The sequence below is a fragment of the Macaca mulatta genome, chromosome 17 (assembly GCF_049350105.2).
Source record: "Macaca mulatta isolate MMU2019108-1 chromosome 17, T2T-MMU8v2.0, whole genome shotgun sequence".
NCBI lineage: Eukaryota > Metazoa > Chordata > Mammalia > Primates > Cercopithecidae > Macaca > Macaca mulatta.
The window spans coordinates 93169695-93184310 of NC_133422.1; the positions used below are offsets into that span (position 1 = coordinate 93169695).

Below are 14616 nucleotides of genomic sequence, written 5' to 3' on the forward strand. Positions count from 1 at the left end.
ATTCCTTAATGTCATGAATAATTAAATGTTCTCAGCTGTTCAAAAACAGTTTATCTGAATCAGGATCCAAAGTCCCCGGGGTACTTTGTCAGGTCGCTAAGGCTCTTCCAACCTAGAACAGTCCTCTCCCCAGTCTCCCCAGTGGCATCAACTTAAAGAAGAAACAGGTCCCAAATTCGCAATTTGTCTGGTGGTTTCTTCCTGGTGTCATTTACCGTGTCTCTCTAGTGCCTGCATTTTCTGCCAAATGTCCTAGAGGAGACATCTGCAGAAGCCACGTGGCCCCCACCAGGACATCTCAGGTCCAGCTGCCCCACCTCCTTCTGCCCAGCACAGGCCTGTGGCACAACCAAGCGGTTAGGCAAAGGAATGAATTCCTGGAACATGTCATGTCAATGAGAAGGGCCAGGCAGTCTTAAGAGGAACTTGGCAGCTCATGAGACTTCGACAGCGGGTGATACCAATCCCCAAACAGGACAGAAGCCAACAATGAGGCAGGATATAGTCCTATACGGGCTGGCAAAAGACAACTTGGGGACGTAGAGAACACACCTGAGTCTGGCACAGCTTTCCTGCTGTTCTCACTGTGCATGTAATCCATCATTATTCCAAGAACTTCAGTGAGAATCGAACACATCTCTCATACTCACTCTATAGCAAGGAAATGCACAGGCTGAAGCATCGTTGTGGTGGCTGCAGGGCGCTGTAACTATCCAGAGGACACACTTACCATGTTCCTGCAGCCTTAGTGAGTACCAGAAATCCCTACTGGAAGCCCCCGAGCCCAGCGGTCCATGGGAATGATGCCTACAGCATATTCTATTTCCTTATTCTCAGTGAAGATGAAAAGCTGCCAGCAAGTCTTATTCTAAATTCTTTCTACTAAATCTTATGCTGAAGGGGTCAGCCCAGGAGAGCTGATGTTAGAAGTAATACTAATTTCCTTCCCTCTACAGCTTGGACTCTTTGCTTTATTTTGCATTGCGTTATCTTAAAAATCAGCAGAAATGCAACTGATCCCAGTCTCTTGCCCCTAAGAGAGGGGAAGCAGGTGCACGGGAGCACAGGGTGGGTGAGCACCCAGAACTGTGGCAGCGGCAGGAGGACAGGAGTGAGCAGACACAAGGAGGGAGGATGGAGGAGGGGAAAGGCAAGAACAGAGGTGGCTATCGTGACTCTCGTGCAGCAGCGGTTCTTCCACACCAACAGGTGGCTCTCAAGTTTGTGTGATTCCACATCTGTCGGCTTCCCCCAGGCCTCTCAGATTTCGTTAACCGCTACTGCTATTTTCAAAGCATGCTGTCTCCTGGCCATACAGACCCAGAGCCTTCTCATTTTTAAGGGCACATAATTTTGGCAGTACATGTGATATTCTGGTATAAGTATACAGTGTGTAACAATCAAATCTGGGTAGCTGGGATACCTCTCACCTCAAACACAGATCATTCCTTTGTGTTGGGTTATTCCGAATCTTCTCTTCTGGCTAATTTGAAACACAGTAAATTATTAACTACGGTCACTCTACTGTGCTACAGAACATGATCTCTGACGGATGCACCTCCAGATCTCCAAGCATCTCTCCACTAGCTAAATGTACTCGGTGACTGGCAGGCAGGCCTCGGCAGAGGCCGGTCTCTGCTGACTACGTCGGTGATGCACTTGCCTTGATTTCACTCAGGCCCAAGGACTTGCTTTCAGGTTCAGGGGCAGACAATAAGCAGGCAGCAGCCAGCACCGAGGAGCGAACGCCTGCTTCTGCACGCCACTGTGTACCACGGGGAAGTTCACTGAGAAAACCTCTGCCAGCCCTATCTGAACACAACCCACATATCACCCTCCCGGCTTCCAAGGAAGGCAGCCAGTACCGCACCATCAAGAACAAACATGCGGGCCGGGCACAGTGGCTCACGCCTGTAATCCCACCACTTTGGGAGCCCAAGGCAGGCAGAGTTCGAGACCAGCCCGGCCAACATGGCGAAACCCCATCTCTACTAAAAATACAAAAACTGGCTGGGCGCCATGGCCCACACCTGTAGTCCCAGCTACTCGGGAGGCTGAGGCAGGAGAATCATTTGAACCTGGGAGGACGAAGTTGCAGGGAGCAAGATCGTTAGTCTGGGTGACAGAGCGAGACTCTGTATCAAAAGAAAAAAAACGCGGGGTGGGGGGCATCCTCCCAGGCAGCCATGCCAGGGGCACGAGGGTCACCCAGCTCCTTAGGATCCCCTCTTTGGATCCTCCTAAATCCAGTCGCAACCCAGGGTATATGGTTCCTGGGCTCTCAGCACCCTGTGTCCCCTCCACCCCTCCTAACTTTGGATTAGTCTAAAGCGATCTCTTCTCCCCAGGACTTCTGTAGGGGGCTCCCACATGGTCTTCCTGCCTGCTGGCTCTCCCGCCAGACATCTAACTATGACTAATTTGGAAACCTGGACTGGCACTTGAATCAATGGCAAGCAATTTGGCATACAAATCGAAAGCCACAAAAATATCCAAACTTGTTAAAACCAATTACTTCGACTTTTAGGCATCTACACTACATTTTAAATTTGGAAAATGGTATATGCTGCCCAAAATCTTCAACAGCAGCATTACTTACGTTCACCCTCAGAAGAACGGTTAAGCTGCTCGCGCACGTTAACTTAATGAAGCGCGACGTGTCCTACAGTGTGCTGACGGAGACACTCACGTCTAACTGAGTCTGTCTATCCCGGCTTCCAGGAAAAACCACAGCACATGAAGAACTTGTGTCTGAGGGTTTTTTGGGGGGTGGGAGGGGGACTCATCTGTCACCCAGGCTGGAGCCTTGACCTCCTTGGCTCAAGCCATCCTCCCACCTCAGCCTCCTAGATAGCTGGGACTACAGGGCACACCACCATGCCCAGCTAATTTTTAAATTTCTTGTAGAGGCAGGAGTCGCAGGTGGGGTGGGGGGAGGTCTTGCTTTATGGCCCAGCTTGGTGTTGAACTCCTGGCCTCAAGCTATCCTCCCACCAGGGCCTCCCAAAGTGCTGGGATTACAGGCGTGAGCCACTGTGCCCAGCCCATGTCTGAGTTTTAAAGTAAACGTTATGTGGGGAACAGGCAGTCACCTTCCAAAGCAATTAAAATGAGGTGGAAGGAGAGACCCGTGTGGGGCCATTTGGGAAAGATATGAAATGAGACATTAAGACACTGCTGACAGAGAAAACAAACAGTGGTTTCTAATATAAGCTCCAGTCAAAAGCTGCAAATGCACATATTAACTGCGAACAAATCTTCTCCTGGGGCGCACTCCTGAGTGAGCACCCTGAGTTCTCTGGGACTCTCCTCCACATCAAGAGAGGCAGGGCTCTATGCAACAGCATCCTACATCTTCACAATATTGTGTCAAAGAAAGTACGCTGGCTACACGTCTCAAGGTACAATCTAAGCGATATTGTTTAAATTATATAGATAAAATAATTCTAGAAGAAACCAATCAACTCTACAATCAAGAAGAAAATCACAGATAACCCTAAGTCACAGCTGTAACTAATCAAAACACAATCTGATTTGATATAAGCTTATTACTGAAGCAGATGCAATCTTTAGGAACACACCCGTAACTGGCATCTACAGGCATACGTGATATCTATGACCATTAAGAGTAACACGTGGTTGACCAAAGTGGCCCAACATTACTACATGCGAAAATAAAGCCTGCTGTCTCCTGATCCACACTCTTCCCGGGCCCTCAGGGCTCCTCCTCCCAGCCAGGCCTGTGGGCAATTCCTGATCCGCAGGAAGAAGCAGGGAGGCCATGGGCTCAGCATCCAGTGACAGGAAGGGCTGGTGTGCAGTGCGGTAGACAGGCTGGCTGCCTGGGTTCTCGCAGCGCATCGGCTCATCCGACCACGCCTTCACCCATCTTCAACAATGCTATTTTTTTCCATCAATGCATCACCAGTTTCCACTTTTCACCATGGTTACACTGCAAACCAAGTGCCATCCATTCACTGACATACCATCATAATAATCTTACAAGGAAAAAGGGAGATGAGAGTTCTTCAGTCCAAGACCTTTCTCTAGTGTTGAAACCAGAGGCTTCTTTGCAGTGAGCAGAGTTATGTCCCTTGGCACCATCTCCAAAGGATGGGGACTCCTTCAAACAAACCAAACTTCCTCAAATCACCTTAAAACATTAGTAATGAAGGTTCTTACAACATATGGACAATCAGGACTTCGTAATATCATGCTTAGGTTAAGAACTGGGATTGACATAAGATGCCCTTTGTATGCAAACACATTCAGCAACACCTGAGCAGCCCAGACAACAGGGCACAGGTAGTGCCAGAGGTGACAATGCTCAAAAAGGCTCCAAACAGGATCTAAACATATACAAGAAACAGAGGTTTGTATTCCCTTTAGTTCAGTGAGATGAAGAAGCTAGTGAGGCAGGTGAAGTTCATCACTTCTCCCAACCCACCCTTCCTTTGACAATCAGCTTGTGAACCTAGGTGTGGCCTTCGTAACTACCATACCGAACCCTGTCCCCAATGGCTGGAAGGTCTTTCCTTACGTGCAGTGTAGTCTAGGAGGGGAAATGTCTACGAGTCATGTAAGAGAGAATGGAGGGAAAGCTGGGAAGCAGCTGAGTGAGCTGTGAGACCAGAGCAGCCACCAGTGTACCCCAAAGAGCACTGGCTGCCCAGCAGGCAAGTCAACCACTAGAGGGACACACATGGGGTGGCCTGGAAGAGCACCCTTATCAGGCCCTGCTTGCAACAAGAGCTGCCAGTCCAGAGCCATACCCAGTGGGAAACGAAGGAAATCTCAGCCCTAAGGCCCCAGCGTGAAACCCCACCTCTGATAACTTTTGAGACTTGGACACAGATGTGACCCTCATCGGCCCTCACCACACGCCTCCCGGGTCAACAAACCTGGAAAGTCAATTCCACATCAACCTAAGAGTCTGCTCATGATTTCCAGTTCAGAGTTGTTGGGGAGGATCCAAGCAAGTGAAATAACTTCTGACACAAGTCACAGTAAAGGTAAAAACAGACCAAAAATGTGACATATTTTCTCATACTATCTCCTTCCCAACCAAGTGTGCACTCCCCAGAAGAGGGAGACCATACTCTAATCCACCCCCAACACTATAACACCTACTGGTCAGATCAGAGCCTCCTGATGGTTTTTTTTTTTTTTTTGAGACGGAGTCTCGCTCTGTCACCCAGGCTGGAGTGCTGTGGCCGGATCTCAGCTCACTGCAAGCTCCGCCTCCCAGGTTTACGCCATTCTCCTGTCTCAGCCTCCCGAGTAGCTGCGACTACAGACGCCTGCCACCTCGCCCGGTCAGTTTTTTGTATTTTTTAGTAGAGACGGGGTTTCACCGTGTTAGCCAGGATGGTCTCGATCTCCTGACCTCGTGATCCGCCCATCTCGGCCTCCCAAAGTGCTGGGATTACAGGCTTGAGCCACCGCATCCGGCCGGGTCTTTTTCTTTTTCTTGAGACAGGCTCTTGCTCTGTCGTTCAGGCTGGACTGCAGTGGCACGATCTGGGCTCACTGCAACCTCTGCCTCCTGGGTTCAAGCGATTGTCCTGTCTCAGCCTCCCGAGTAGCTGAGACTACAGGCATATGCCACCACGCCTGGCTAATTTTAGTATTTTTAGTAGAAACGGGGTTTCACCATGTTAGCCAGGCTGGTCTCAAACTCCCATCCTCAGCTTCCCAAAGTGCTGGGATTACAGGCACTTGTGAGCCACCACACCTGGCCAGAGCCTCCTGATGTTGAAAGAGCTCGGGGAAGAAGGCAGCCAAGCTGTGATGTCCTCACACTGCCTCCAGCAAACGCCCAGGGAGGCCCTGCCCTTCGAGGAAGGTGGTGGGGACGGCTCAGGCAGACAGGACAGCTCTTGAATAAAGGTTCTCATGTGAGCAGTGATTGATGGTGGAACCAAAAACGGAAGATCTCCACATGGCCCCGTCTCCTTTCTTCATGGCACTGTGCACGATCTGAAACTGCTTACTGGTTGTCTCTTCTACTTCAGGAGAGGAGGGAGCGTGCTGTCTTGTTCACAGTTGTATTCACAGTGCAGTTGCTCAGTACGAATTCGTGATGAATGGCACCAGCTTGATCTTCTTCCTTTGAAGGCACTTAATTTTTTGTTTGTAATACACCTTTTTTCCTCTGGAAAAGATTCTGACACATGTAATAATCTCTATTCATTCATTTTGCTTGATACCAGGCAACCTCTCTTTGACTTATGGGTTCACATCATTCTTAACCTCAGATAAGTTTTAAATCTTTAAACTTTAAACATTCTTCTGTTATATTTATTCTGGAGTTTTCTTTAAAAACACCAATTAGAGCTGTGCACTGATTCTTTCAAAACTCTTTTAAACAACTCTCAGCTTGCATCTCAACTAGAACGCCATCTCACCAGGGCCCCACCCTGAAATGCACGCTGAGTTGCCCACACCACACTGAGGTGCCCACACCTCCTGCCCCGCCACTCTCTAGGGATATTTCTCACCTAAGGCAGGTAACTCCCTGAAAATGGTGACTACAACACAGCACGCTTGCTCCTAAAGTGCTGTTAATTCTTCCTGTTTACTGTCAGTCTCCTGCATATGAATTTAAGATATATAGGAGAAGAGACTTTTGTTCTTGTCTACTCCAGTATTACTGAAATCCAGAAAAATGTGCCTACACAGAATGGGTTAAATGAAAGAATATGAAATAAATACAATAATGAAAAAGAGAGAGAGAAGGAAGGAAGGGGAGGAAGGAAGAAGGGAGAGGAAGGAAGGAGGGAGAGGGAGGAAGGGAGGAAAGGAGGGAGGGAGGGAGGGAGGAAAGGAGAGAGAAAAAGAGGGATGGAGGAAAGGAGAGGAAAGGAGGGAGGAAAGGAGGGAGAGAGGAAAAGAGGGAGGGAGGGAGAGAGGAAAAGAGGGAGGGAGGGAGAGAGGAAAAGAGGGAGGGAGGGAGGGAGAGAGGAAAAGAGGGAGGGAGGGAGAGAGGAAAAGAGGGAGGGAGGGAGGGAGAGAGGAAAAGAGGGAGGGAGGGACGGAGGGAGGAAAAGAGGGAGGGAGGAAAAGAGGGAGGGAGGGAGGGAGAGAGGAAAAGAGGGAGGGAGGGAAATCTAAGATCAGAGTCCTCAGTCACAGCTAATTTACTAGAAAGAACGAGAAGAGAATAATCAAGGTGGTGTTATCCAATGAGTTAAGAAACATGGGTTCCAGTCTGAGCCTTACCAAAATCTACACAGATCAACTTTGATAAATGGGCCTCAGCTTAAAATAAAGAGAATGGACTAAACATATAAGTTCCTAGTTGAGTCCTAAAATTACATGACCCCAGGAAAAGGGCCGACAGCCAAGGTAGCTAGAGATGAGAAGCAGCCAAAGCAGCATCCCTCCCATGTGGGGTAGAGACACTCCCAGGCAGGGCACACACCCTAGACCAGCCAGGTCTGCTGCGTGGGGGGGTGGGGTGGGGGGGAACCCACTAGTCACTCACCAGCCAATGGCTGTCAAGGCCATCATAGTGCTCAGAAAACTTGTGGCCACCACTACCACACAGCGGTGAGATGGGCTCACTCCTCCCATGGTGGAACCAGGCACACCTGCAACTTGAGCTACAACCTGGACACTTTCTAACAGTCTATAGCTTGCAACGGTGACCCTGGGGCTGCAGGGAAAGTCACCTGGTGCTTCCTGTACCATGTTTAACAAGGTGGGAAGTCTACCGGGTACTGGGAAGATTTCTATTTAAAAGCAGCAGCAAGGTTCGGCCTGTATGTGTGTCTAAGCATATGTTTGCTCAGAAAGTTGGGGTCCAGGAAAGCCAATTCTCCGTGGATCATGTGGCCTCTTAACTGCGTACAGGGTCCAGAGAAGAGCAGACTGTGGGAACTGAAGTTAAACCAGAGCCCCAGGAGGCAAAGTCCCGGGATTTTTTGTCCCATCTAACAGAGTTCACAAAAGTGGAGGGCAACAGAGAAAAAGAGTATGAGAAAAACTAGGAGCGCATAACACAGGACAAGTAAAAACAGTGGGAAGAAAGGGTTAGGGTCTCATCTCATGTTGACAAGGACAGGCTGGGAACGAGAATCCTGAGAACTAAAAATAATAAGAAGACCCTGCAGCAGTCACTCAAAGCACTGTTCTTCCTCCATTCTCACACTTCCGTGGACTCCCTCCCTTTCTCTTATGGGAGCCCCTTTCTCTACAGGCCCCTTCAAGGCTGCAGATTCCATGCACTTGCACTTCAACCCCCAGCTGTGCCCAGACAGCAGGTGGAGGCCCTCTGCAGCCGCACACGCCTCCACCCCTCACCACCGCGGCCCTTCTCTTCCTCCCACCCCGTTCTGAACCCGCTGCGTCCTGTGTCCCCACCGCCACCAAACGCACATGGTCTGAAGCTCAAAACTTCGATCATGGTGGGCTGGATCAGCAAAGGATATTAAATGATACAGCAGCAGACAGGAGAAAACTGTAACTAAGGTTGAAGAATTACCTTTATGACCTACCTCAAGGTACCAGCTTCGGTCCAACTTACAAAAGCTACCAGGCTAAAGAACAAAAGGCGGGAGCCCTCCAGGCCCCGTGAGGCACAGCGCCACCCTCACCTTCCCCTCACCTTCGAGTCGTAGGCCGACTGTTTGATGACCTCGGGTGCCATCCAGAATGGGGTGCCCACGAAAGTGTTCCTTTTGATCTGGGTGTCCGTCAGCTGGCCGGCCACGCCAAAGTCCGCCAGCTTCACCTCCCCGTGCTCAGACAGCAGGACGTTGGCCGCTGCAAAAGCAAGCCAAGGGGGCCCTGAGCGGCGGGGACTTACAACTCCATGCACTGCCACAAGCGCGTCTTCTCCCCGGCTAGGTGTTGAGCCCAGTGAGAACAGGCACTGGGGGCTACACTTTTTGTCAGACCCCCTCAAAGCCAGCCCAGCCCAGGCAAGGCAAACGTGCAGGACAAATGGGTGCCAGCACCTTCCCTTGAGAAGGCTTCAGTGCAACCCCACCACCGCCTTCGGTATTTCAAAGGAATGAAAACAGACGTCCTCTTACCTTTAATGTCTCTGTGGATTTTCTTCTCCGAATGGAGATAATCAAGTCCTTTCAGTATTTCTCTTAATATAGTAGCGATCTGGGTTTCATCTAACGGGCCAGGTTCTAACTAAGAAGAGAAAAAATTCTTAAAGTTACTTAAATGATTATCTTATGAACAGTTTGAGATAAAACAGAAACACTATCCATGTTAATGGACAAGGGTAATTAAAACCTGAAATCTTCTTCACTTAAAACACAGGATTTTGCCCTAACAATTACAGTCCACTGACAGACACTTAAAAAACAAAGAGCCCAAGAAAACGGCTTTGCTGAACGAAGCAAAGCGGAGCCAATGAGGAAGCCCGCGGCCCCGCCTGCGCCTGCAGCTGACCACAGGACGCCCCACCGGCCATGGCACGGGCGGGGCACAGGCTGGGGATTTCACTCCAGGAAACAAACAGCCAGAGACTCACAGAGCAGCCAGGATCTGTCCCAACATATGTGGTTCCCTTATCAGAAGGCTCACCCCTGGGATCCAAAAACACCTAGGAACAAAGGCCTAGGAGCCCGGCGCCTCTGAGGATAACCTTGTACTAGAAATTTTTTAAATCCGCAGTTAAAGCTCCCCAACTTGGGGGAATGCAGCTGAAACAGCTTAAATCCTAATAGTTTGGGATTTGTTATATAATCGATATTATATAATAAAAATAATTATTATATTATCCCTGAGGTAATAATTACCTCTGTAAGCTTTTATTCTCAGAAACTCAAACTAATTGTTCCTACTGACTCCTTTATATCCACAACTGTACAAGACAAAAGGAAGAAATGTCAGGTATCCACATCTCCATTTAAAAGGAAAGGAAAACCAGGGTAACAGGCTCACTTCAAACCAGATGGGAAGCCCCGCCCCCGCCCCCTGCAGAGTGGGGCAGTCAGTCAAAAACAGTAATTCCACGGACGACAGCAGCAAAGCCACCGACGCTCCCCGGAACCACAGAAACGGAGCCGGACAGAGGGCAGATGTCAATACAGGCAGGTTCCTCCGAATCATGGTCCCCCATTCTTGGTTTTCAGGCGTGACAGTGAATGTCTTCAAAGCCCACACCCACACATTTTAGCCAACGGGAAGACACAATCTGGGGCCTTTCACTTAGTTTTAAAAAGATAAGTTATGTGCTTTAAGCCAAAGGGGATGAAAACTAGGGTGCTCCTCTGCGGGAAGCGTCTGACTGAGGCGTGCAGGGACAGACTCAGACTATCAGGGACAGACCCCGATAGTCCCCCTTGCATATCTCAGCTCCTTCACCGGGACATCCTGTTCAACATCCGGAAGGGCTTGTGGGGCGCAGGATGGGGGCAACCAAGACAGCCCTTGTCACCGAAACCACAGCCTGACTCACACCTGGCGCTGCTTTCCGGCTCATGGGTGAGCTGTGCTGCCTTGGCTTGCAGGCCCGCCCCGGTCTACACAGCAATCCCAGGGTCAGGGCCACTCTCAGAGGTGGCCTCTCCCCACACACTGGCCTCGATGCGACTCTGGCCTGCCTGGCAGTAGACCCAGCTGGAATCCAGCCACCCCGGCCTTCTCCACTCAGGACCCAGGCGCAGAGAATGCACTTGTCGCTTTGAATTTGACCTCACGCATATGCTCGGAGAAGGTCAAAATGCCCGTGTCCATCGCCTGCCAGGAACTGTCCCAAATTCCAATTAAGATATTGTCCAAAAGTTACCTCAGACTAAGACATTATGGCACAGACTCTGCTCCCCAGAACATAGTTTTTCCCAGTTAACTGACCAAAAGTCTTTTTTACAAGAAATGCATATCGAAACTACTCTTCTAAAGAACACCATCTGGAAAACCCTGCCTTGTGGTAAGTCTGTTTTCTCCACATCTATTTTTCGGTGTTCATAGAATATAGAAATATTGATTTTCAAAATGAGGAACACAGACTCTTCTCATCACCTGGGTGGAACGTGGGGAGGAGGGTAAGACGTAGGAGTGTTTGCTTTTGTTCCCAACCCTGAAGTGCAGGAGAATCCACTCGACCAAAGATCAAAGTCATGTGAGAGGCCAGGAGCGCTGGCTCACGCCTGTAATCCCAGCACTTTGGGAGGCCGAGGAGGGTGGATCACCTGAGGTGGGGAGTTCGAGACTAGCCTAGCCAACATGGTGAAACCCCATCTCTACTAAAAATACAGAAAAATTAGCCGGGCTTGGTGGCACATGCTTGTAATCCCAGCTACTTGGGAGGATCAGGCAGGACAATCGCTTGAACCCAGGAGGCGGAGGTTGCAATGAGCCAAGATCACACCATTGCACTCCAGCCAGGGCGACAGACCAAGATTCCATCTCAAAAAAAAACAAAAAACCAAAAAAAAAACAAACCAAAAGTCACACTAGAGTTGGGTCCCATCTCCCATCTCCCATCTCCCATCTCCTTCTTCACCAAGTCTATGCCCAAGCCAACAATCAATAACCTCTGGCTAGACCTGGACTTAACCACCCTCCCTTCCATTACCAAGTCTCCCGAAAGCAATGGCAGAGCGGCTGGCTGTCATCCCCAAAGGGCGCTAAGAAGAAGAGGTGAGGAACACTCATGGAAAATCCTCCCCTGGATAATTAAGGGCGGCTCTGTGATGACTATCTGCATGGTTCTGCCCTTTAAATCTGCCCTGAACACCATCCAACATTGACTCATATGCCCATGGGGAAAGAGGAGGAAGAGGAGAAAAAGAGATAAAACTCTCCTTTATTTGGGGAGAAATCCTTCCTGCATCAAAATCCACGATAAAGGGTATTTAGCTGTTGTCTACCCCAGAGTGCCTCCTAAGCAGCTCGGACCAGGCCAAGCTCTCCAAGTCATCGGCTGGCGTTCACCATCGTGACCATGCTCTCCATCATTCAGGCACTTGCAGACTCTTCAAATAGGACCCAGGAAAAAACCCTAGACTACATTCCACCGCTGGGTGACTTGTAACTTCCCCTCCCCGTGTCTGTCCTCCCCTGCTTCGAAGCTCTGTAATAGGGACTATCAGCTGGGCACACAGCCACGACAAGAGACCACATTTCCCAGACTCTAAGCAGCAGCCTGTGGTCACACAACTAAGACCTTGCCAGCGGGACAGACAGGAGCAAACGTGCCCCGTGCCCCTGCTTGGTCTTGGCCCTGAAGCACTGGCAGCGAGAGAGGACAATGGCTGAAGACCAAGGGAAGCCTGGGGCTCCAGATGGTGGAGCCACCCACCAGCACAGACCGTGACAGTGTGGGTCAGAGCCACTGGCCCCACGTGCAGGGGAGAAATGAATTTCTACCTTTTGTGAGACAATGTGTTAGAGCTAGTAGGATGGCAGCTTGGCCTAAACATTAATGAATATGCCATCTCATTTCTTAAAACCCATGTTGTGGACTCATTTTTTAAGTCTGTCAAACACCTCTGCCTAAGTGACTGGTTTATGCAGCACAGTCCCTTTGTAATTAGATTCCAAGGTTGTCCCTCGGATTCTCTGGCAACGCTAGCTGATCTTTTAACCAGCGAAAACCTCCTGGTCTCAGGCCCTCTGTGGCTCATCCTCACTCCAGCTCCCCGATCTGCACTGTTTTCCTTGTAGGAAGGAACCTTCTAACAAACGGTGTAACTGACCAACCTCACCAACAGAACAAGACTTTTTACACTGCTGTGTCCACCACAATAACCCCCAACGGCCAGAGCAGCTGCTGAGACACAGGAGGCACACAAGTCTATGCTGAATGAAAAATGATTTCCCTCACTAGGCTACAAAGATGGACTGCACTGTAAGTTAGGGTGTCTTGGACTGTGTGATACTACTTACGCTCTAAGTCGGGGCACCCTACAGGCAAGGCGGCTGGAACTAGAGAGATGACTGACATAAGTAGTTTTCAAGTTATATTCCAAGAGCCCGGTGGCCTTAGGATCATATAAACACTAATTTCCATTTACCATTTTATTTTAAATTTTTTTAAATCAACAGACTGAGCACACTCAAATATGTGCATTCAAAATAAAATGTGTACCTATTTTATATTCATGGCTCTTAATAATACTGTCTCTATTCTCCACATGAGATCCCAAATTTGCATTTTTTAAAAGCTAAAAAGCACCCGGAGAACAGAAAAGGTAGCTGCTAAAGGACGCATCCCCTGCCAGCTGAGGGACGCCCATGCCCGACAGCAGACGTCCACGGGTGACGTCTCAGCAAGCCACCCAAGCAGACCTGGACTCATCCCAGCCTTCAAGTCATAAAGCCTCTCTGCTTCGTCCTTCGCTCCAAAATGTGGAGCCTGAGATTTACGTATATGCCATGTTGTCTGCCGCCCAATCTTTAACTCGGGGCAAAGTCACTTCCCCTCTCCAGGGTGCCCCATGCATCTGTAAAATTCCGGATGGACTTTCAGTTCCCCTCAGCTCCAGCAGACCCCTGCACCTCGAGAGGGCCCGGTGGTGTGGATGTGGGAAAGCAGCAAAGACTGCAACAGCTCCCAGCCTACCTCCAAAACACCCCTTCCCAAGAAAGTGTGGCCTCTTTGAGGGGCTGAGAGCAGGCCAACAGAAAAGGGTAAAAATGGAGAAAGACGACAACATCAGAGGTGGGTAGAGGACACTGTGGGGTCAAGGGAGGCCACAGGCTCTGAGCTGGCAGAGCAAGGGTCAAGGCCCAGCGCTATCTGCTAGCTGGGACCCCTCAACCCTGAGGGTCTCCATTCCAGCACCAATTAAATGAGACGATTAAGGACATTCAAAAAGGAATGTCTGGCCGGGCGCGGTGGCTCAAGCCTGTAATCCCAGCACTTTGGGAGGCCGAGGCGGGTGGATCACGAGGTCAGGAGATTGAGACCATCCTGGCTAACACGGTGAAACCCCGTCTCTACTAAAAATACAAAAAACTAGCCGGGCGTGGTGGCAGGCGCCTGTAGTCCCAGCTACTCGGAGGCTGAGGCAGGAGAATGGCGTGAACCCGGGAGGCGGAGCTTGCAGTGAGCCGAGATCGCGCCACGGCACTCCAGCCTGGGTGACACAGCGAGACTCTGTCTCAAAAAAAAAAAAAAAAGGGAATGTCTGTCCCTTGTCACCAGCACTCCTGAAGCAGAAGCGAATATGGTTTGCTGGAAGTCTCATACCATCTGGGATTTTTAAGTGGAGAGTTTTACCCCCTCCTTCCAACTGTAATGTCTAAAACTTCACCGACTGCAATTCAAAGAAATTCGAAGGTTATATCAAATAAAATTATTATACCATTAAAAATGAACACGCTAAAGCATTACTGGAATTGCTCTTCTGAAGGCCTTAATGTTGGAAAAAGAGTCCCTGTAAACAACTTCGCATATGCTACAAATGAAATTCACTTAAGATAATAGTAAATCTAATTACATAAAACGATAATTTTCCACATTTCTGTAGTATTTCCACAGAGTGAAAAAATGAAAAGCTCTTTATGTAATGTGAATATTTATGCAAAGGAACCAAAATAAGTTGTAAAAGTAATCCCGCTACATTGCTGTTTTTCCCCTTTTAATATAATTTTTATACCATATTAATTTTTCTTGAAATCTCCCTTTTTAATACCATTTTTATC

The 14616-nt window shown here is 49.3% G+C and overlaps 1 protein-coding gene across 2 annotated transcripts in view; it reads right to left on the bottom strand.

The window, feature by feature from the left end:
* Positions 1–14616, bottom strand: part of STK24 (serine/threonine kinase 24) — a 129817-nt gene that overhangs the window by 16626 nt on the left and 98575 nt on the right. For both annotated transcript variants that reach the window (NM_001266859.1, XM_015121341.3), the window contains 2 exon segments: positions 8609–8766; positions 9039–9147. In NM_001266859.1, the coding sequence (NP_001253788.1) occupies positions 8609–8766; positions 9039–9147 (267 nt within the window).